Raw genomic sequence first — 19,528 nt, forward strand, 5'->3', positions numbered from 1 at the left:
ATGCGTCACCCGACCAAGCGGAAGGAACCTGCGGAAGACTCGCGCGCCTGCTTGCTAACCATGGCGGCCGCCAAAAAGCCTCTGGAATTCCATGCCAAGCGGCCCTGGGGTCCTGAAGGGGAAGCCGAAGATACGGACGAGGATGACGAAGATGAAGCTGAGAATGGGTTCTCCATGGAGGAAGTCATACGGCTTGGAGGCACCAAGGTAATGGCCTTGGACGCCGGGAGAAGGGGGTCAAGAGGCGCGGGGAGTGGTCCTGCGCGTGGCTGGTGAGCTGCGGCATTGGAGGGCGTCGGGGACCCGGGACCCAGCTCCGAATAGTGGTCTGTGCGCTTTCCGCGTTACTGCTTTCCACTGCGCTTTACAAAATAAAAGTCGAATTCAGCGTTTTTTATGCTGTGGCCTTAGAATGTAGACGATCCTCTCATTTTATTGACGTAGTGTAACCAGCACTCCATCAGGTCAGAGAGGACTGACTTTTGGTTCTGACCTGTTGGGTGGCATCAGTGTTTTAAACTCCGGTGGTGATGGATTTTTAACATATTCTCACCGAGTACAGTCACATGCTCACCTTACGCTCAACAAGCTCTCTGATTTCTTGGAAGTTATATCCTTAAAGGAACAGTAACCAAACTTTCGAATAGATAATAGGTCAGACGCTGAAAGGTGCTGTGGAGAAAATAACAAGGAAAGAGGACAAGGAGTCAGAGAGAGCGTCAGTTTTAAATGAGGCGGATGCGGAACCATCCCTGAGATGTTTGAGCAGTGTCGTGAAGGATATAGAGAACTGAATCATGTCTGATGAACAAAAAAAATATCAATGTAGCTGAGACAGAGTGAGGTACGGGGAGACTAGTAAGAAATGAGGTCAGAGTTAAGATGGTGGGCTTTTACTGTGAGTTTGATGAAACCATTAGGTTTGGAAAATATATGATAGAATTTGGCGCTTTTTTTATTAAATATTGGTTTGAGACTAGAATGGGGGGGGGGGTGGAATAGAGGCAAGAGAAACGTACCTTACAGGAGCAGATTAACAGTCTGCTCTGTGCTTGGGCTGTATTTGATTTTTAAATATGTAATATGTACACATGCTACAAAAATATTTTTGTTTTGTTTTTTAAGGAAGGGATACATGGTAAAAAGTCTCTCTTTCCACTTTTGGATCCAGCCATGCAATTTATCTTCCAGGAAGCAATATTTTTATAAGTCTCTTTAGTATCTTCCAAGGAAATACATATGTGTGTATTATTTCTTCCACAAAAGGCACCATACTATAGCTGTATATAATTTACATCCATTTTTTACTGTTAGATACCTTTCCATATCAAAATGTAAAGTTCTGTGTCATCGGTTTAATGTCTGCATAAATCCTTGTGTCTGGTTTATTTTTCTATCAGCCATTTATTGTGGATATTAAAGTTGTCGGTATTTTACTATTTGAAATAGTGCTTGAGTATATAATTTTGAATATCTTTTTCCACGTATGTAACTCTGTGTGTAATCTAAATTTGTAGAAATGGAATTGCTGGGTCAAAAGATGTTGTGTCTTCTATGTATTTTGATTCAACTTGGCAAATTTCCTTCCTTTAGAGGTTGTGTCACTTTTCACACCCATCAGCCATGTACAAAAGTGCCTTTGTTCTGTACTCCTTCTTTCTCTAACACTTTTTTTATCTTTGCTTATCTGAAAGATTTTAAAAATGGATGCATTAATCTGATTTTTAATTTGAATGTCTCTAAATGCCCGTGAGTTTTTTAAAAGAACCATTTTTCCCCCATGAACCATTTGCTTATATCCTTTGCACATATTTCTGTTGGATTGTCACTTCCTTAACTGACATGTACACACTTCTTTGTTAAGTATTAAATCCTAATACTTTGATAATTATTTACTTATTTTTCCGAAGTTAGAAGCTGGGAGGCAGTCAGACTGACTCCTGCATGTGCCCTACTTGGATCCACCCGGCATGCCCATCAGGGGGTGATGCTCTGCCTATCTGGAGCCTTGCTCCACTGCAACCCGAGCCATTGTTACGCCCCAGGCAGAAGCCATGGAGCCATCCTCAGCGCCCGGGCCAATTTTGCTCTCATAGAGCCTTGGCTGTGGGAGAGGAAGAGAGAGAGAGAGAGAGAGAGAGAGAGAGATGAAGGAGAGAGGGAAGGGTGGAAAAGCTGATAGGCGCTTCTCCGGTGTGCCCTGATGACCGGGAATGGAACCTGGGACTTCCACATGCCGGGCCGACGCTCTACCGCTGAGCCAACTGGCCAGGACTTACTTTGATAATTTTATGTCAAATTTGGAAAGGTTTTTTTTTTTTAATTATGACATGCTTTCCCTTATTATTTTATGGTTCTGTTTTTTACATTTAAATTTTTTATCCATCAAGTATTTATTTTGGTGTAGGATGGCAGCCCAGGCAATGCCATGACAACTTTGATTTCAAAGATACAGATTTCACATTAACTTTTGAAGTTTTACAAGTTGGGTTTGTAATTTATTTCTAACTTTGTGTTTTTATACAGCAAGATTATGTAATGCTGGCTGCTTTGGATGAGAATGAGGAAGTTGTGGATGGAGGCAAAAAAGGAGCAATTGATGACCTTCAGCAAGGTGAATTGGAAGCATTCATTCAAAATCTGAATTTGGCGAAGTATGCAAAGGCTTTCGCGATTGAAGATGAGCCGACCAACAAAGAAGATGCCAACAAAAAAGAAAGTGTATCTAAATTAGATAATAAAAAGCAAAACACAGAAGAAAGTAAAAGGTCATCAGTCAGTAAGGTGAAAAATAAGAAGAGACCAGAACAACATTCTGATGAGAATAACAGTGCTATACCAAAAGGAAAGAAAGATAAACAACAGGACATCTTTGAATTTTTTGAGAGACAGACATTGTTACTGAAGCCGGGAGGCAAGTGGTATGATCTGGAGTACAGCAATGAATATTCTTTGGAACCCCAGCCTCGAGATGTTGTGTTTAAGTATAAAACTTTGGCTCAAAAGTTGTATGAGCATGAAATTAACTTATTCAAAAATAAGACGGATAATCAAAAGGGAGCCTCTTCTAAATGGATGAAGACAATTGTGTCATCGGGAACCCTTGGTGACAGGATGGCAGCCATGATTCTTCTTATTCAGGATGATGCTGTTCACACACTTCAGTATGTAGAAACTCTCATAAACCTTGTAAAAAAGAAGGGCAGCAAACAGCAGTGCCTCATGGCTTTGGATACTTTCAAAGAGTTACTCATCACAGACCTTTTGCCAGACAGTCGGAAACTACGGATTTTCAGCCAGCATCCTTTCGACAAACTAGAACAGTTGTCCAGTGGCAACAGGGACACAAGAGACAGAAGGCTGGTCTTGTGGTATTTTGAACACCAGCTGAAACACTTAGTGGCTGAATTTGTGCAGGTCTTAGAAACTTTAAGTCATGATTCATTAGTAACCACCAAAACTCGAGCCCTCTCGGTGGCTCATGAGCTTCTTTGTAACAAACCTGAGGAAGAAAAAGCCCTTCTTGTGCAGGTGGTAAACAAACTGGGAGATCCTCAGAACAGGATAGCCACAAAAGCCTCCCATCTCTTAGAGACATTGCTTTGTAAGCATCCCAATATGAAAGGCGTAGTGTGTGGTGAAGTGGAAAGGCTGCTCTTTCGCTCCAACATCAGTTCCAAAGCACAATATTATGCAATCTGCTTTTTAAATCAAATGGTCCTCTCCCATGAAGAAAGTGACTTGGCTAACAAATTAATAACTCTGTATTTTTGTTTTTTCCGAACTTGTATCAAGAAAAAAGATATTGAAACGAAGATGCTTAGTGCCCTCTTAACAGGAGTGAATAGGGCCTACCCTTATTCTGAGACTGGTGATGACAAAGTGAGGGAGCAGGTTGATACGCTGTTTAAAGTGTTACATATTGTGAATTTTAATACCAGTGTTCAGGCTTTAATGTTGCTTTTCCAAGTAATGAATTCTCAGCAGACAATATCGAATCGATATTATGCAGCGTTATACAGGTAAGTACAGACCCTTCCGATATGTGAATGTGAGACATAATATAATCTTAAAGCACACTCAGTGCAAGAGAAAGATTTACAAAACTGGATTTGAGGCTCCGCTCAATAACTTGTTACCCCACTGTCTTTGAGTCAGTCACTTAATCTTTGTTTCCCTGTTGGATAGTTATGTTACATGCTTTGAAAACATCATTTATTTTATTTTACAGAGTTGTTAAAATGCAGAGAAAACAACCCCGCCCCCCAAAAAGCATCCATACCCTACCACCTAACATTTCAAATTTAACATTTTGCAGTGTTTGTTTTCAATTTTGGGGATATGAAAGAGATAGAACTACAGAAGCAAGTTTCCTTCTCTCCTCTCTCCCCACCCCATCCTCAGTTCTGTATTTACCCTGACCTTCACACAGGCATTTAGTAATTTCATTCAGTAGGAATGTAAGTGCCAGCTGTATACTGGGTACAGTTCCAGGCACTTAGGGTAGAACACTGTGAACAGAACTCTCACCACTAGCGGCGCTTAAATTTATATTAGGGAAGTCAGATGGTAAACAAAAAAGTGTGGTAGGAGGGTTGGTGGTCACAGTTTTGGAATTTTTTTTTAATACTGGGATTAAGATTTTGTTTACTGAACTGTGCATTTGTCCTACAGTGCACTCATTGAGGGATTAGACAGTGGAGACACTTCGCAACTGTTTTGAGTATACCAACAAGCTTTGCATTTACTTTTAATTCATTTCTGTAATTTGCGTTCATGTCTTGTGAAACATGCCACTGTCTGGATTTGAGTCCCAGGCATTGTTTTACTGTGTAACTGGGCAAACTACTTAATCCTTATCATAACCCCATTGGTAAACATGATTGATCTCATTTTACTGTGCCGTAGTTTTTTGGTCTATAAAATGGAGAGAGAATCCTATATAACTATGTAACTTTCCCAAGGTTACACCAGTAAAGTGACGAAACTGGGACTGATAAGCTTAGTGGGTTAATGTATGTGTTATCTCATGTCGTCTTCATATGTATGTTAAGCACTTAACAGTGCCTGATACATAGTAAGTTCCCTGTAAGTGTTGGCAACTGTTATTTATAGTGCTCACATGCATTTCTTTAGTTTAATCCTCTTAATTGCCCTTCACTGAGGTTCAGTGATATGTGCAAGACCACATGATACAAGATCAAGTTAGGTAGCAGATCCACATGTGCTGGCTCGGGAGTTGATGATGCTTGTGGCACTGACTGCACTGGTACACTAAAAAGAATCTCAGAGGCCTTTGCATAACTCTTAAAAGTCTCCACTATTTTTTAAGTAATAAATACTTTTTTAGTTTAGAAAGATTCCAATGCTGAAAATGGAATCAGAGTAAATAATCCCATGAGAGTAAATATAACTTTTGAGGGTCACAGGAACTTCTAATTTTTCAAAAATGTTTGGAATCTATTAGAAAGCATGTTTTTCTAATATCCATTCAACATCTCAGTGTTTTTTGTTTTTTGTGTGTGTGTGTGTGTTTTTCAACATCTCAGTGTTTAACACAAGAGCATCACATCTCTGAAGAGTATATTCCTAAGTTCTTCAAGTTACTGCTTGCCAAGAACTCTTACAGATGGATCAGAGGGCTTTAAGCCATTTTAAAGTATTTATTTGATCTTGGTTTTATTAAGAACCCTTAAGTAAAAATTTCCTACTATGTTTAGGATAAAGGAAATAAAATGATTTGATTTACAAAAAAGCGATTTATCAAAAACTTAAGGAATATGTTCTCTGTCAAATGGTGGAGACACACCTATCTACTATAAATTTTTGTCAGATGTGTCCATTGATGTGTAATGGAACTTTCTGATTAAAAATGTGTTGCAAAATGGATGAAAATGTTGAAAAATTTAAATATGAAAGAGAAAATTGAATATCAATTATTGAATAATACAGAGGATCACCAATAGATAGGACCTAGACTATGGAGCTGACAAATGGGGGAAGCTGGGAATGCAGAGCAATGTGAACATGCTTTACAAAATTAAGTGTTTTTATTTCTAGTAATATTGGGGGAAAGTTAATAGAAGTACTAGAACAAGAAGTATTGATTCCACAAGAGCATATCTAGCAGACTGAGTTAATCCTGGGTGTCCTGCATCTGCAGATTCAGATCAATTGGAGCATCTCTTAAGATTCAGCCACTAGAATAAAGAGAGAATTTTAAATTTACATGAGATGATAGTTGAAAATCCTGTGGAAGAGAGACTTTGGGAAGAGAAGGCACGTAATAAATAGCTTTATAGGGTCAAGTATTTGAAAGACAGTAATGTAAAATACAATTAGATTATTTTGTGGGGTTTTTTTGGCAAGTTTTATTGAGGTATAATTAAGCAAATAAAATTGTCTATATTTAAAGTATAAAATGTGATATTTATTTTACATATACATTGCAATGATGACTTTAATCAAGTTAACACATCCAACACCTCCATAGTTACTGCATCTTTTGTGTGTGTGTGATGAGAATGCTTATGACCTACTCAGCAAATTTCAAGAAATCAATGCAGTATTTTTATATATTTTCTTTTTTGCAAAAGAGGCAGGCAGAGATAGGGACAGACAGGCAGGAAGGGAGAGATAGATGCGAAGCATCAATTCTTCATTGCAGCACCTTAGTTGTTCATTGCTTTCTTTCTTATATGTGCCTCCCCCGGGGTTGGGGGAGATACCCAACAAGGGGTCAATGACCCCTTGTTCAAGCCAATGACCTTGAGGTCTCAAACCTGGGTCCTCTGCATCCCAGGCTGACGCAGAGTGCCACCTCCTGGTCAGGCTCAATGCAGTATTAACAATAGGAATCATGCTGTACGTTAGTTCTTCAGAACTCATCTTTAACTTACTCATCTTGAAAACTTTCAGTTATGTACCCTTTGACCAACAACCTCTGTCCCTCATTTTTATCTACCCTCTGCCCCTGGGAACTGCTAGTGTTCTCCATTTCTGAGTTTGATTCTTTTTCTCTTTTTAGATTTTACATTTAAGTGAGGTCATAAAGGAGCTGTCTTTCTCTTTGTGACTTACTTCACTTAGCATAATGTCCTATAGGTTCTTCCATGATGGAAATAGCGATTTCTTTTTTAATCTTATGGCTGAGTAGTATTCCATTGTATGTATATTACATCTTGATCCATTCATCTGAATCACATCTTTCTCCATTTATCTGTCAACAGACACTAAGGTTACTTCTGTGGTTTGGCTATTGTGAAAAATGCCATGGGAATACAAAGAGATGTCTTCAACATAACTGATTTCATTGCTTTGGGATGTACCCAGAAATGGGATTGCTGAGTCATGTGGTAGTTCTGTTTTTATTGATTTAATTTTAGGTGAGAGGAGGAGAGATAGGCAGACTCAACTGGGCATGCTCCTCAACTGGGCTCCATCAGCAACTCCATCTAGTATGATACTCAAGTACTGAGCTATTTTTAGTGCCTGAGGCTGATATGCTCCAACGGAGCTATCCTCAGCACCAGGGCCACCCTCAAATCAGTCAAGTCACTGGCTGCAGGAGGGAAAAAAGGGGTGGGGGAGAAGCCAATGGTCGCTTCTCATTTGTGCCCTGACTGGGAATCACACCCGGGACATCCATATGCCAGGCTGATGCTCTCTCCATAGAGCAGCCAGCCAGGGACTATTTTTAACACTTCGCATACTGTTTTCCATAATGGCTGTCCCAATTTATATTCCTACCAACTGTGCAAGGCTTCCCTTTTCTCCACATCCTCCCCAAGGTTTGTTAACTCTTCTTGATGATAGCCATCCTAACGGGTGTAAGGTGGTTTTGATTGTAGTTCCCTGATTAGTGATTTTTGAGCACCTTTCCATGTACCTGTTGGCCAGATGTCTTTGGGAAAATGTTTATTCATGTCTTTTGCCCACGTTTTTTTTTTTCCTTTTGTGGAGAAAGTGGGAAAGAGCAGCTTTAATTTGTTGCACTTAGTTTTGTCATTGACTGTTTCTCATGTGTCCCCTGACTGGGGCTTGAACTGACAACCTTGGTGGTGGAGCCCTGACATCCATGTTTTAATGTTTTGTGGGTTTTTTTGCTATTAAATGCTGGTATCTTTTTTCTGTTAACCCTTTATTAGATAAATGGTTTGCAAATATTACCTCCCATTCCACAGGTTGCCATTTTATGTGGGTATTGTTTCTTTTGCTGTGCAGAAGTTATTTTTTTGTTTTCTTTTGTTTGTTTTTTTACAGAGACAGAGTCAGAGAGAGGGATAGATAGAGTCAGACAGGAACGGAGAGAGATGAGAAGCATCAATCATCAGTTTTTCATTTCGACACCTTAGTTGTTCATTGATTGCTTTCTCATATGTGCCTTGACTGTGGGCCTTCAGCAGACTGAGTAACCCCTTGCTCAAGCCAGCGACCTTGGGTCCAAGCTGGTGAGCTTTTTGCTCAAACCAGATGAGCCTGCGCTCAAACTGGTGACCTCGGGGTCTCGAACCTGGGTCTTCCGCATTCCAGTCCGATGCTCTATCCGCTGCGCCACCGCCTGGTCAGGCTGGGCAGAAGTTTTTTTAGTTGGATGTAGTTACACTTATTTTCCTTTTGTTGCCTGTGTTTAGGTTATTTTGTGTTTCTTCAGATGGCACTAGTGGAGTAATGGTTGGAAATTATAAGGGACAGATTTCAGCTATGGGTAAAGAAGCGATTTTTCTAGTAAAATTTTGTCTGAAATTGGATTGGGTTCCTAGTAAGAGAGGGAACAATCCACTACCACTAGAGATGTTGCATAGCCACTTGCTGTGAAATGAATCATTTATTCACTCACTAAATATTAAGCACTTACTAAATGCCAAGCACTGCGGTTACAACAATGAATGATACAGGCCCACTCCTGTTGCATTGGACTTTGAAGGGAAAAAGGAGGAAAAGCTAACAAGTGAGTTAAACTGTGAATAACATAGAATGGACTGATACAGAGGATAAAGGCGGAAAAAATGGTCTCTTCTAAAATAAGTAGGAAAGTCCCTAACAGATAAGGTTAGTAGTTTTCTCTGATATGTAGCTGCTGGTCGCAAAAATGTGATATGAATAAACACGATCTTGTTTTTATTTCACAGGAAGATGTTGGATCCAGGGTTGATGATGTGTTCAAAGCAAGCCATGTTTCTTAACCTTGTCTACAAATCTCTGAAAGCTGACATCGTGTTGCGCAGAGTGAAGGCTTTTGTGAAGAGGTTACTTCAAGTTACCTGTGAACAGATGCCACCATTCATATGTGGAGCTTTGTATCTTGTGTCTGAGATCCTTAAAGCAAAACCAGGTTTAAGAAGTCAACTAGATGACCATGCGGTATATTTTACAACTTTTTTAAATTGAGTGGGTTCTAAAATCTGTTGGTGTTTTTCTTCTTTGCTCTAATGACTATAACTTACTTAATTGTCTAGAGCATGTCAGAGTGAGTCCTATAGTAGGAAAGACTGGACTTCAGGCCCAGGTGTACAGTTTAGTATTGCTGGACCCTTTACCTGTAATAAACTGCACTGCACTAAACTGCAGTTATATGAGTTAGTTACAGATGGTTCTAGGGCTAATAGATCTCTTAAACCTGTTTCCCTGGTTATGAAATGAATATAACACATACCTGCTAAGGTTATTTAAAACATCAGAAATTTATTTGAAGACTCAATGTTTTTATGTAACAAAATCTCAAAAGTCTCAAGGATTCTTGGCTTAAACCTTAATTCTGTTACATTAAGAAATAAGGATAAGCCCTGGCCAGTTGGCTCAGCGGTAGAGCGTCGGCCTGGCGTGTGGGGGACCCGGGTTCGATTCCTGGCCAGGGCACATAGGAGAAGCGCTCACTTGCTTCTCCACCCCCCCCCCCTCCTTCCTCTCTGTCTCTCTCTTCCCCTCCCGCAGCCAAGGCTCCATTGGAGCAAAGATGGCCCGGGAGCTGGGGACAGCTCCTTGGCCTCTGCCCCAGGCGCTAGAGTGGCTCTGGTTGGGGCAGAGCGATGCCCCGGAGGGGCAGAGCGTCGCCCCTGGTGGGTGTGCCGGGTGGATCCCGGTCGGGCGCATGCGGGAGTCTGTCTGACTGTCTCTCCCCGTTTCCAGCTTCAGAAAAATACAAAAAAATAATAATAATAAATAAATAAATAAAAAGAAATAAGGATAGCCTGACCAGGTGGTCACGCAGTGGATAGAGCGTCAGACTGGGATGACGAGGACCCGGGCTCGAGACTCCGAGGTTGCCAGCTTGAGTGCGGGCTCATCTGGCTTGAGCAAAAAGCTCACCAGCTTGGACCCAAGGTCACTGGCTTGAGCAAGGGGTTACTCGATCTGCTGAAGGCCCACAGTCAAGGCACATATGAGAAAGCAATCAATGAACAACTAAAGAGTCGCAATGTGCAACGAAAAACTAATGGTTGATGCTTCTCATCTCCGTTCCTGTCTGTCCCTGTCTATCCTTCTCTCTGTCTCTGTAAAAAAAAAAAAAAAAAAATCTTAAGAGCTATCTTTATTAAAAAAAAAAGAAATAAGGATATATTCTCCCTTTGATCTAAACTTCACTGATAGAAGGTTTATGTTTTGCCAGAATTGTGATAAGTGAATCTTCTTCAAAACTTCCTCACATAATTGAATACAGACTTCCACTTGATTGACTCAGATTCATTAAACAACTTTTTCAGGAGTCTGATGAAGAAGAAAATTTTATAGACATAAAAGATGATGAAGATATAGAAACATTCACTGATGCAGATAAAGAAACGGGTACCATGGAAAAAGTTGAAACAGAAGAAACTGTGTCTGAAAGTCATGTAGAAAACAAAAAATCAGAGTCTGCTTCTTGGGTACACTTTGACAACTTGAAAGGTGAGTTTTTAAAATTTAAATTTTCTTGAAATTTTAAGTAAGAGAATTGGTTTCCCCATTGATGTTAATAGAAATTAATATACCATTTTAGAAGTACTCAGTATTCTTTTCTTTAAAATGGCAGCTCTCAGCCAGATGTATTTAAGACCTTAGAAGTACATTTTTAATACAGTTGCTTATTTATTAACAATACTACAGATAGTAAATGTACATTTTAAAATAATTTAAATGTTAGAAATATAATGCAAATACCTTTTGGAGCTATGAAGATTTAGTGAAAAAACTATGGGCATGTTAGATTCACAATAACTTATTTTCTTTAGCTATTAATGTAAAAATTTATGCCTTTTAATCAGTTGTAGTTTCCTGATCTTTATCTGCATATGTAAAAGGTCTCAAATATGAAACATATATAAAGACAGCAGATGTGTGCGTGAAAGTTTGATTTACAAACAAAAGTATTTGGTTAGATATTGTAAGTTGTGTGGAGGTTTTGGTTCTTTTGTTGGAACATGATACTCCCCCTCTATAGTTTTTTAAAGTAATACTTTAGGGTGGAAAATTTTCTGTGTGATAGAACCTTTAGGTTTTCCATTATACAGAGGCAAGCTGAATTAAGTCTATTAATAGAATACTAGGGCCAAAAGAAATCTCAGAAATTCAGTCTCTTCATTTAGGGTTTGTAAAGTAAAGACGACTATCCTTGCAGATTAAGAAATGTGCCAGTCATATTTCTTCAGACTTGCTGTGGGACTTGTGGTCAAATTATTTTCTCCAAATTTCAGTTTGTGAAGTATCAGAGAAGTATAGTAGCCATCAGGATAGCTTTTAAAAGAAATCCATCAGCTGTCTTAAGGCTAAACTGAGACTGATTTTTTAGAAGGGTGATGAGCGTGTACATTGTGAAGTAGTTCATAGAGTGTTAAGAGAGAGACAGGGACAGGCAGAGACAGACAGACAGGAAGGGAGAGAGATGAAAAGCATCAAATTGTTGTGGGACTTTAGTTGGCCATTGATTGCATTCTCATACATGCCTTGACTAGGGGCGGGGGGGCTTCAGCCATCTCAACACTTAAGACCTCGACGCAGAAATAGGCACCTCTTGTTGCTATTTGAGTAAAGGGGAAGTTTTGGAGGGGATATTTTAGTATTTGAGATAAACATGCTGCCTGATTTATTAAATGCAAGTGCTAGCTTGGTTACCTAGCTAAATTCTTAAAGGGGCTTGGAGTTTTTCATCTAGGTAGGCTGCCTGGCTAATTAAGAATGTTTGGCCTGACCAGGCAGTGGTACAGTGCTTAGAGTGTTGGACTGGGAGGTAGAGGACCCAGGTTCAAAACCCTGAGGTTGCTGGCTTGTGCACGTGGTCGCTGGCTTGAGCCCAAAGGTCACTGGCTTGAGCACGTGGTCACTGGCTTGAGCCCAAAGGTCGCTGGCTTGAGCCCAAGGTCGCTGACTTGAGCAAGAGGTCACTTGGTCTGCTGTAGCCCCCTAGTCAAGGCACAGATGGGAAAGCAATCAATGAACAACTAAGGTACTGCAATGAAGGATTGATGCTTCTCATTTCTCTCCCTTCCTGTCTGTCCTTATATGTCTCTCTGTCACCAAAAAAAAAGATCTTAGAAACTATATCTGTTGGTAACTACATTAATGATAGTGGCTTTAGTGATATCTTGCACTAAGAGTGAAGCATTTGGGAAATACTGCTTTTTTCTCAGGTGGCAAACGGTTAAACACGTATGATCCATTCAGTAGAAACCCTTTGTTCTGTGGAGCTGAACATACAAGTTTTTGGGAACTCAAAAAGGTAAAATAATTTCAATTTGTCTTTTGATTCATTTGTGCTATACATTTGTCCTCATGGGTTTAACACCTTGAAGTTTCCGGGGTTTTTTTCCAAGTAATATAGGAGTTGTTATTTAGACAGGAGTTGTCATAAGGAAGCGATTTGAAGTATGTCACACAGCTATAATGCTTTTTATCCCATATTTCTGTCGCCTCTGGTAAACATTAAGTTTAAACATTTACACCTGTCTACATTCACAAATTGAAAATCTTAAATAATGTACATGCAAAATAAGGATGCCGTATGTGGCTATAAATAAGTTCTTATTTTATGAATAGATTATACACATAACAACTCTGTAAATTAGGTAAAATTTGCTCTATGCATTAGATATCCCTGAAAAGTTTTGTGATGAAAGTACTTTTTGCAAATAAACTTACTTTTGAAATACATAAGAGTAACATATTACTAATAATCTTCCTGTGATTTCTCTGTAAGTAAGTAAGTGTCTTTCTTACAGCGATTCTCAGAGTGCAAGCACAGACTCCTGGGAATCCCTCATTCCTTTTCAGCAAGTCTGCAAGGTCACAGCTACTTTCAAAATGATACCAAGACATTATTTACCTTTGTCACCATGTTGACAGTGGCACTAACAATATAAAAGAAATGATGGCTGAAACCGAGGGTTCTTCAGCATGATAAAGACAGTAGTACTGAGCTGCACTTGCATCCTTTCTAGTCTTTCCTGCCACATGCTTGCAGTGTAAAAAAAAAATATATGCCAGTATCATGTAAGAAGGGTGAAGCAGGAAAGATTATTGATTTTGTTATCTTGACCCTAAAATAGATTTGTTTTCCTTTCTTTATTTTTTAATGAGAGACAGAGAGAGAGGCAGAGAGGGACAGATAGAGACAGACAGGAAGGGAGAGAAATGAAAAGCATCAGTTCTTCATTGTGGCTCCTTAGTTCATTGGTTGCTCCTCATATGTGCCATGACCAGGGGACTTCAGCCCAGCCAGTGACCATGGGTTCATGTCTGTGGTCCCACACTCAAGCTAGCGCACCCATGCTCAAGCTGTTGACTTCAGGGTTTCAAACCTGGGTCCTCTTCATCCCAGGTCGACGCTGGATTCACTGCACCACCACCTGGTCACGCTATATTTGTTTTTAATACCCTGTGTGCATATATAGCAAGAATGCATAGTGAATTCTACTCCATACCTGAGGATGAGCATATTGTTGTCTCATCTCCCAAGGACAAATGTCTCTGTAGTTGTTGGAAACTTAAGTAACTACTTCTTTCATGAAAGACTGGCTGAACAACAGATTTTGGTTATTCAGACTTCGGCATTTGGGAGACATTGTCTTGAACATGAAGAAAATCCAATCCACAATTATGTGAAAGGCTATTTTATAAATCCTCCTTTTTCCAACTATATCTTTTAGGAGGCCAGATTTTCTTCATGTACTTCCACTAAAATAACATTTAATTTTGGAAGCAGATGTTAGAATCCATTGTATTCTTTCTATTAAGTTAGACATTAGATTTACAAAACGATAAAGTAATGCTACTCTTCTCACCAATGTCCGTTCTTAAAAATGGTTTTCATAAGGCCCTGGCTGGTTGGTTCAGTGATAGAGTGTCAGCCTGACGTGTGGATGTCCCAGGTTTGATTCCCAGTTAGGGCACACAGGAGGAGTGACCATCTGTTTCTCTACCTCTCCCTCCTCCCTTCTCTCTCTCTCTCTCTCTCTCTCTCTCTCTCTCTCTCCTCCTTTCTTTCTCTCTCTCCTACTCCCTCAGCCATGGCTCAATTGGTTCAAGCGCATTAGCCCTGGGCACTGAGGATGGCTCCGTGGAGCCTTCATCTCAGGCACTAAAAAGAGCTGTTGAGAGCATGGGCCCCAGATGGGCAGAGCATTGGCCCGTGGGAACTCGTACAGGAGTATCTGTCTATCTCCCCTCCTCTCACTTGGAAAAGAAGGGGAAAAAATTTTTTATAAAATGTTATTAATATATAATAGGTCTATTGTTTAAGTAAACTATGAATAGTGTTTAAAATGTTTCTTTTGTAATTTCTAATAAAGTAAATAACAATAGATATATCCCACTTAAATTAAGGAAGCTCTAAAGGTTTTTGATCTTTAAGTATATTAAGCAGCCCTGAGACCAAATTTTGAGTATCACTCTTCTATTAACTTAAGTTTCAAGTCTTTGTATTTACTTAAATCTATAATTGTAATAAGAGCTGATCTCATTCACATTTTTCTTTTTAGCTATCTGAACATTTTCATCCCTCTGTGGCTCTGTTTGCAAAGACTATCCTTCAGGTAAGTCTAAAATATTCAAAAGATAAAATATAAGAAAAAATAATCTAGTTTCAGATAATAACAGGTCATACAATATTTTCTCCAACAGATAGAATCTCATACATTTTTCTGTTGTAAAGGAGTAATGGCTTGTTTAATACAGAGCAGCAGTTACGTCTTTCCACTCTGACATGAATGGGAATATAGGATTTTAGAAAACCACAGTTATTTATTACATTCTGGCTTTTCTCCTGGAGAAAAATTGCCTTCCCCTTTCCTGTTTGCTATTTTAGGATTTAGTTTCTGGTTCCTGGTTAATGGTTAGATGACCTAGAGTATTATTACTATTATTTACCTATTTATATAATCAGTAGTGTATCATAGAATATGTATGAGTGTGTGTTAAGTCAGGAATATGTGCATCATAGGGATATTTGAATAGTCATTTCAGATTTGTGTCTTCTATGCATTGTAACAAATGCTTGTGTTTTCCTCTTTCTTATTTGGATGCATAGATATAATTTTAGTTAAGTTCTGAAATTTCCCCCACTTTTCAGGGAGATTATATTCAGTATTCAGGGGACCCACTACAGGATTTCACACTAATGAGATTCTTGGATCGATTTGTATACCGAAATCCAAAGCCACATAAAGGCAAAGGTATGCTTCCCTTTGATGAATTAATTTGATTTTCAGCTATTAATCTTGATAAATAATATGAGCATATAACTAGGTTGTACATTACACTCTCGTGATTTTGCATTTCAGAAAACACAGACAGTGTTGTGATGCAGCCAAAAAGAAAACATTTTATAAAGGGTATTCGTAATCTTGCTGGTAAGTATTTATAAACTACTTCATAATAATTTATAAAAGCCTTAATAATTGAAACTTATAAGATAGTACAAGTCAATAACATATAAATTGTGTTACTCTTTGCTCCACTTTATCAGAATAAAACCTAAGTACCCAGAAACATTATCCATCTTGTTTCCAAGAATGTATATGCATCCTTTAATTATTGAGTTTGTTGAGGTGACACTGGTTAATAAAATTATGTAGATTTCAGGCATACAATTCTTTAATACATCATCTGTATATTGTATTGTGTGTTCACTACCCCAAGCTGGATATGCATTCTTAAGTCTACTGTATCTGACTAGGCCCTTTTTTTTTATTATTGCAGAAAATTTTAAACATATCCAAAGTAAATATTATGATCACCCCCCCCCAAATGACCATCACTCAGCTTTAATAATTATCAATATTTTGCTATTCTGATATCATCTGTAGCCCCTCTTCATCATATACATAATGTTTATCTTTTACAGTTCAGACTGATTTAAGTTCTCTAATAGGGGCTTAACAGAAAACCTACATGGTTTTGCTACAGAGCAGCATGTTAACTTAGTGAATGACCTTCTGTTTCTGCAGGAATTTACCCATCTTGGGATCTGAATCTTGTTTTTCTATTCAGAGCAGACATTTCTGAGCATCCAGATCCCAACTCCTTTTTGTTCAAAGGCTAAGGTTAAAATACACCTTAGAAATCATTTAATTTCCAACCGACTTATTTCACAGAGGTCCAGAGTTGTGAAAAGATTTGCCCAAAGTTAATAGAGTTAGGATTAGAAGCCAAATTCCCTTTTCATAAAGATAAGTCAAAAATTTTTATTTTAAGGAGGAAAAACTAATATCCTTATAGCTCCCTATTTTTGTTCCTTAGTTTTCCTCAATATTATGTAAAATTATGGATAATTCTCTGGTTACCTTTGCTTCCTTTTCACAGAATGCCAGACATTGTCATTTTTCTGAGATGAAAATGGCAAGTTTAAAGTGACTATTTATTAAAGGAACTCTGAGTTTCCTTGTAGCCGACCATCACTCAAATGCTCGGTCTCCTCCACACAGACTCTTCCAGAAATTGTCCTTTGAATTCTAGGATCCCTTCTGTCCACCTTCCTTATCTTTTGGACTTTAAAATTGTAGGCATGCTGTATTTAGTCCTAAGAGCTGGGATAACATAAAAAGAATTACTTTATTTAAAATTTTTTAACTGACTTTTTCTAGTGAACAGTAAGGAGTTCCTTGCAAAAGAAGAAAGCCAAATACCAGTGGATGAAGTGTTTTTCTATAGGTAATACACTTACTATAGTTTCATTGGGAGAACTGTTAAAATTTAAATGTTTAAATTCTATAAAATGCTGTAACATAGGTCTACCTTAAAAAGATCTAAAGACATCTCTGTCCATTTTTGTGAAGATAATTTATAAATCAGTCATTTTGCTAATATTAAGATATCTAAGTACTAGAACTAAAAAAGTAAATTTGGGGGATTTGTTATTAATCTAACAAATCTAGCATAATTTTTGTTTTATGAAACTTGACTCTGTAGAACTTAATCTTTAATTTCCTTTTTTAGCACAGTTATTTTCTTACAGGATTTAAATCTGTATTAGTCTAATATAATGACAGACAACTCATGAGTGATTTGTCCCAAACATGACTCTAAGCAGAATTAGCAAAGTCACTGTGCTGCTATAGAGATAAGCCTTGAACTTGTTGGTATTATTACAAATGTCTTACAATCCGAAAGGAACTGCTGTCTCATCTGACTGGTTAATTCTGTTTGATTTGTTTTTAAAAACATTTTGTGTGAAGAATTTTGAGGGTATGATCTCACCTGCAAAATGCTAAGTTTCACTGTACCCTAATATGACTATAGGTCCGATAAATCATTAGTGTTGGCCCTGAAACAACCTTTTACATAGGCCATTTAATTAGGATGAGTTAGATGTTTTTATGAAGAACTAAACCTAAATATTTGGAATTTATACTTCATATTGTAGAAGTTTCAAACTGTTTTGTAGAACTCAAAACTTTTAGACCTGACCTGTGGTGGCACAGTAGATAAAGCATTGACCTGGAATGCTGAGGTCGTCAGTTCAAAACCCTTGGCTTGCCTGATGAAGGCATCTATGGGAGTTGATGCTTCCTGCTCTTCCCCCTTCTCTCTCTCTCTCTCTCTCTCTTTCTCTCTCTCTTTCTCTCTTCTCTCCAAAATGAATAAATAAAATCTTTTTAAAAAAAGAAATTAAAATGTTTTTCTATAAATAAATTTAGTCATTTATATCCAACAGAGTAAATAGCTTTTAACCTTGCTTCAGTAACTGCGTACATAGGTGTTCTGATTGTAGTAAAATGGGCCGTTGAGTAAAACTATCAAATGTATGACACGATTTTATTTTAGGTATTATAAAAAAATGGCTGCTGTTAAAGAGAAACAGAAACGAAATGCAGATGAAGAAAGTGTAGAAGATGTGGATGATGAGGAATTTGAAAAGATGATTGGTAATTTATTGACTTTAATTTGCAAAACATTTTGTTACTATTTATTTATATATAGAACCATGGAATATTAGTGGTAAAGGTGACCTTAGTTTAAAAAATCCTTTAAGAATACAATGCAAATCACAATGGATTAATAAAATATATTTTGGTGGGATATGGTAATTCACCCACATTTGCTTGCACAAAAATAGGTGACTGATGATTCATGGAGAAAAAAAATTATATTGACATGAATATATACATTCTTAAGGTCAAATCTCTTATAAAAGAGAAACTATTTTTACTGTTCCTAACTTCCTTGCATTATTGGTAGCAATAGTCTACTATTTCATCTGTTCTGTCTTTATAATCCACAGAGCTAGGAAAATATTAATTGAAATTTAGACTGAAACAAAAACATGGGTAATTAGAAAGGCTTTCATTGAGTTAATTTTTATTGTATATTGTATTGCACCTATAAAATATAAGCACTTAGATAGTCTTAATATATTTAAACCTCCTGCAGTTGCTAAATATTTTATTTGATATTTACCCTCTTTCTATAAAAACTCTAGTAAGGAGCTGAAATTAACTGGAACCATTTTAGTTTAGGAATTTTCTTTTTTGAGAGACAGACACAGAGAGGGACAGATAGGGACATACAGACAGGAAGGGAGAGAGATGAGAAGCATCCATTCTTCATTGTGGCATCTTAGTTCATTGGTCGCTTTCTCATATGTGCCTTGACTGGGGGGCTACAGCAGAGCAAGTGACACCTTGCTCAAGCCAGTGACCTTAGGTTTCGAACCTGGGTCCTCTGCCTCCCAGGCTGATGCTCTATCCCAGGGGTCGGGAACCTTTTTGGCTGAGAGAGCCATGAACGCCACATATTTTAAAATGTAATTTCATGAGAGCCATACAATGACCCATGTACGTTATGCATTATCCAATAAAAATTTGGTGTTGTCCTGGAGGACAGCTGTGATTGGCTCCAGCCACCCGCAACCATGAACATGAGTGGTAGGAAATGAATGGATTGTAATACATGAGAATGTTTTATTTATTTTTTTAATGTTTTATATTTTTAACATTATTTTTTTAATTAAAGATTTGTCTGCGAGCCAGATGCAGCCATCAAAAGAGCCACATCTGGCTCTTGAGCCATAGGTTCCCGACCCCTGCTCTATCCACTGCACCACCACCTGGTCAGGCTA

The 19,528-nt window shown here is 38.2% G+C and overlaps 1 protein-coding gene across 1 annotated transcript in view; it reads left to right on the top strand.

Moving 5' to 3' along the window:
* Positions 1-19,528, top strand: part of CEBPZ (CCAAT enhancer binding protein zeta) — a 23,642-nt gene continuing 4,114 nt past the window's right edge. Inside the window, exons 1-10 of the mRNA XM_066378486.1 lie at positions 1-207; positions 2,527-4,022; positions 9,132-9,363; positions 10,704-10,887; positions 12,606-12,694; positions 14,952-15,005; positions 15,542-15,644; positions 15,753-15,821; positions 17,055-17,121; positions 18,235-18,335. Of these exons, the coding sequence (XP_066234583.1) occupies positions 1-207; positions 2,527-4,022; positions 9,132-9,363; positions 10,704-10,887; positions 12,606-12,694; positions 14,952-15,005; positions 15,542-15,644; positions 15,753-15,821; positions 17,055-17,121; positions 18,235-18,335 (2,602 nt within the window). The remainder of the gene's footprint in view (positions 208-2,526; positions 4,023-9,131; positions 9,364-10,703; positions 10,888-12,605; positions 12,695-14,951; positions 15,006-15,541; positions 15,645-15,752; positions 15,822-17,054; positions 17,122-18,234; positions 18,336-19,528) is intronic.

The sequence above is a fragment of the Saccopteryx leptura genome, chromosome 3 (assembly GCF_036850995.1).
Source record: "Saccopteryx leptura isolate mSacLep1 chromosome 3, mSacLep1_pri_phased_curated, whole genome shotgun sequence".
NCBI lineage: Eukaryota > Metazoa > Chordata > Mammalia > Chiroptera > Emballonuridae > Saccopteryx > Saccopteryx leptura.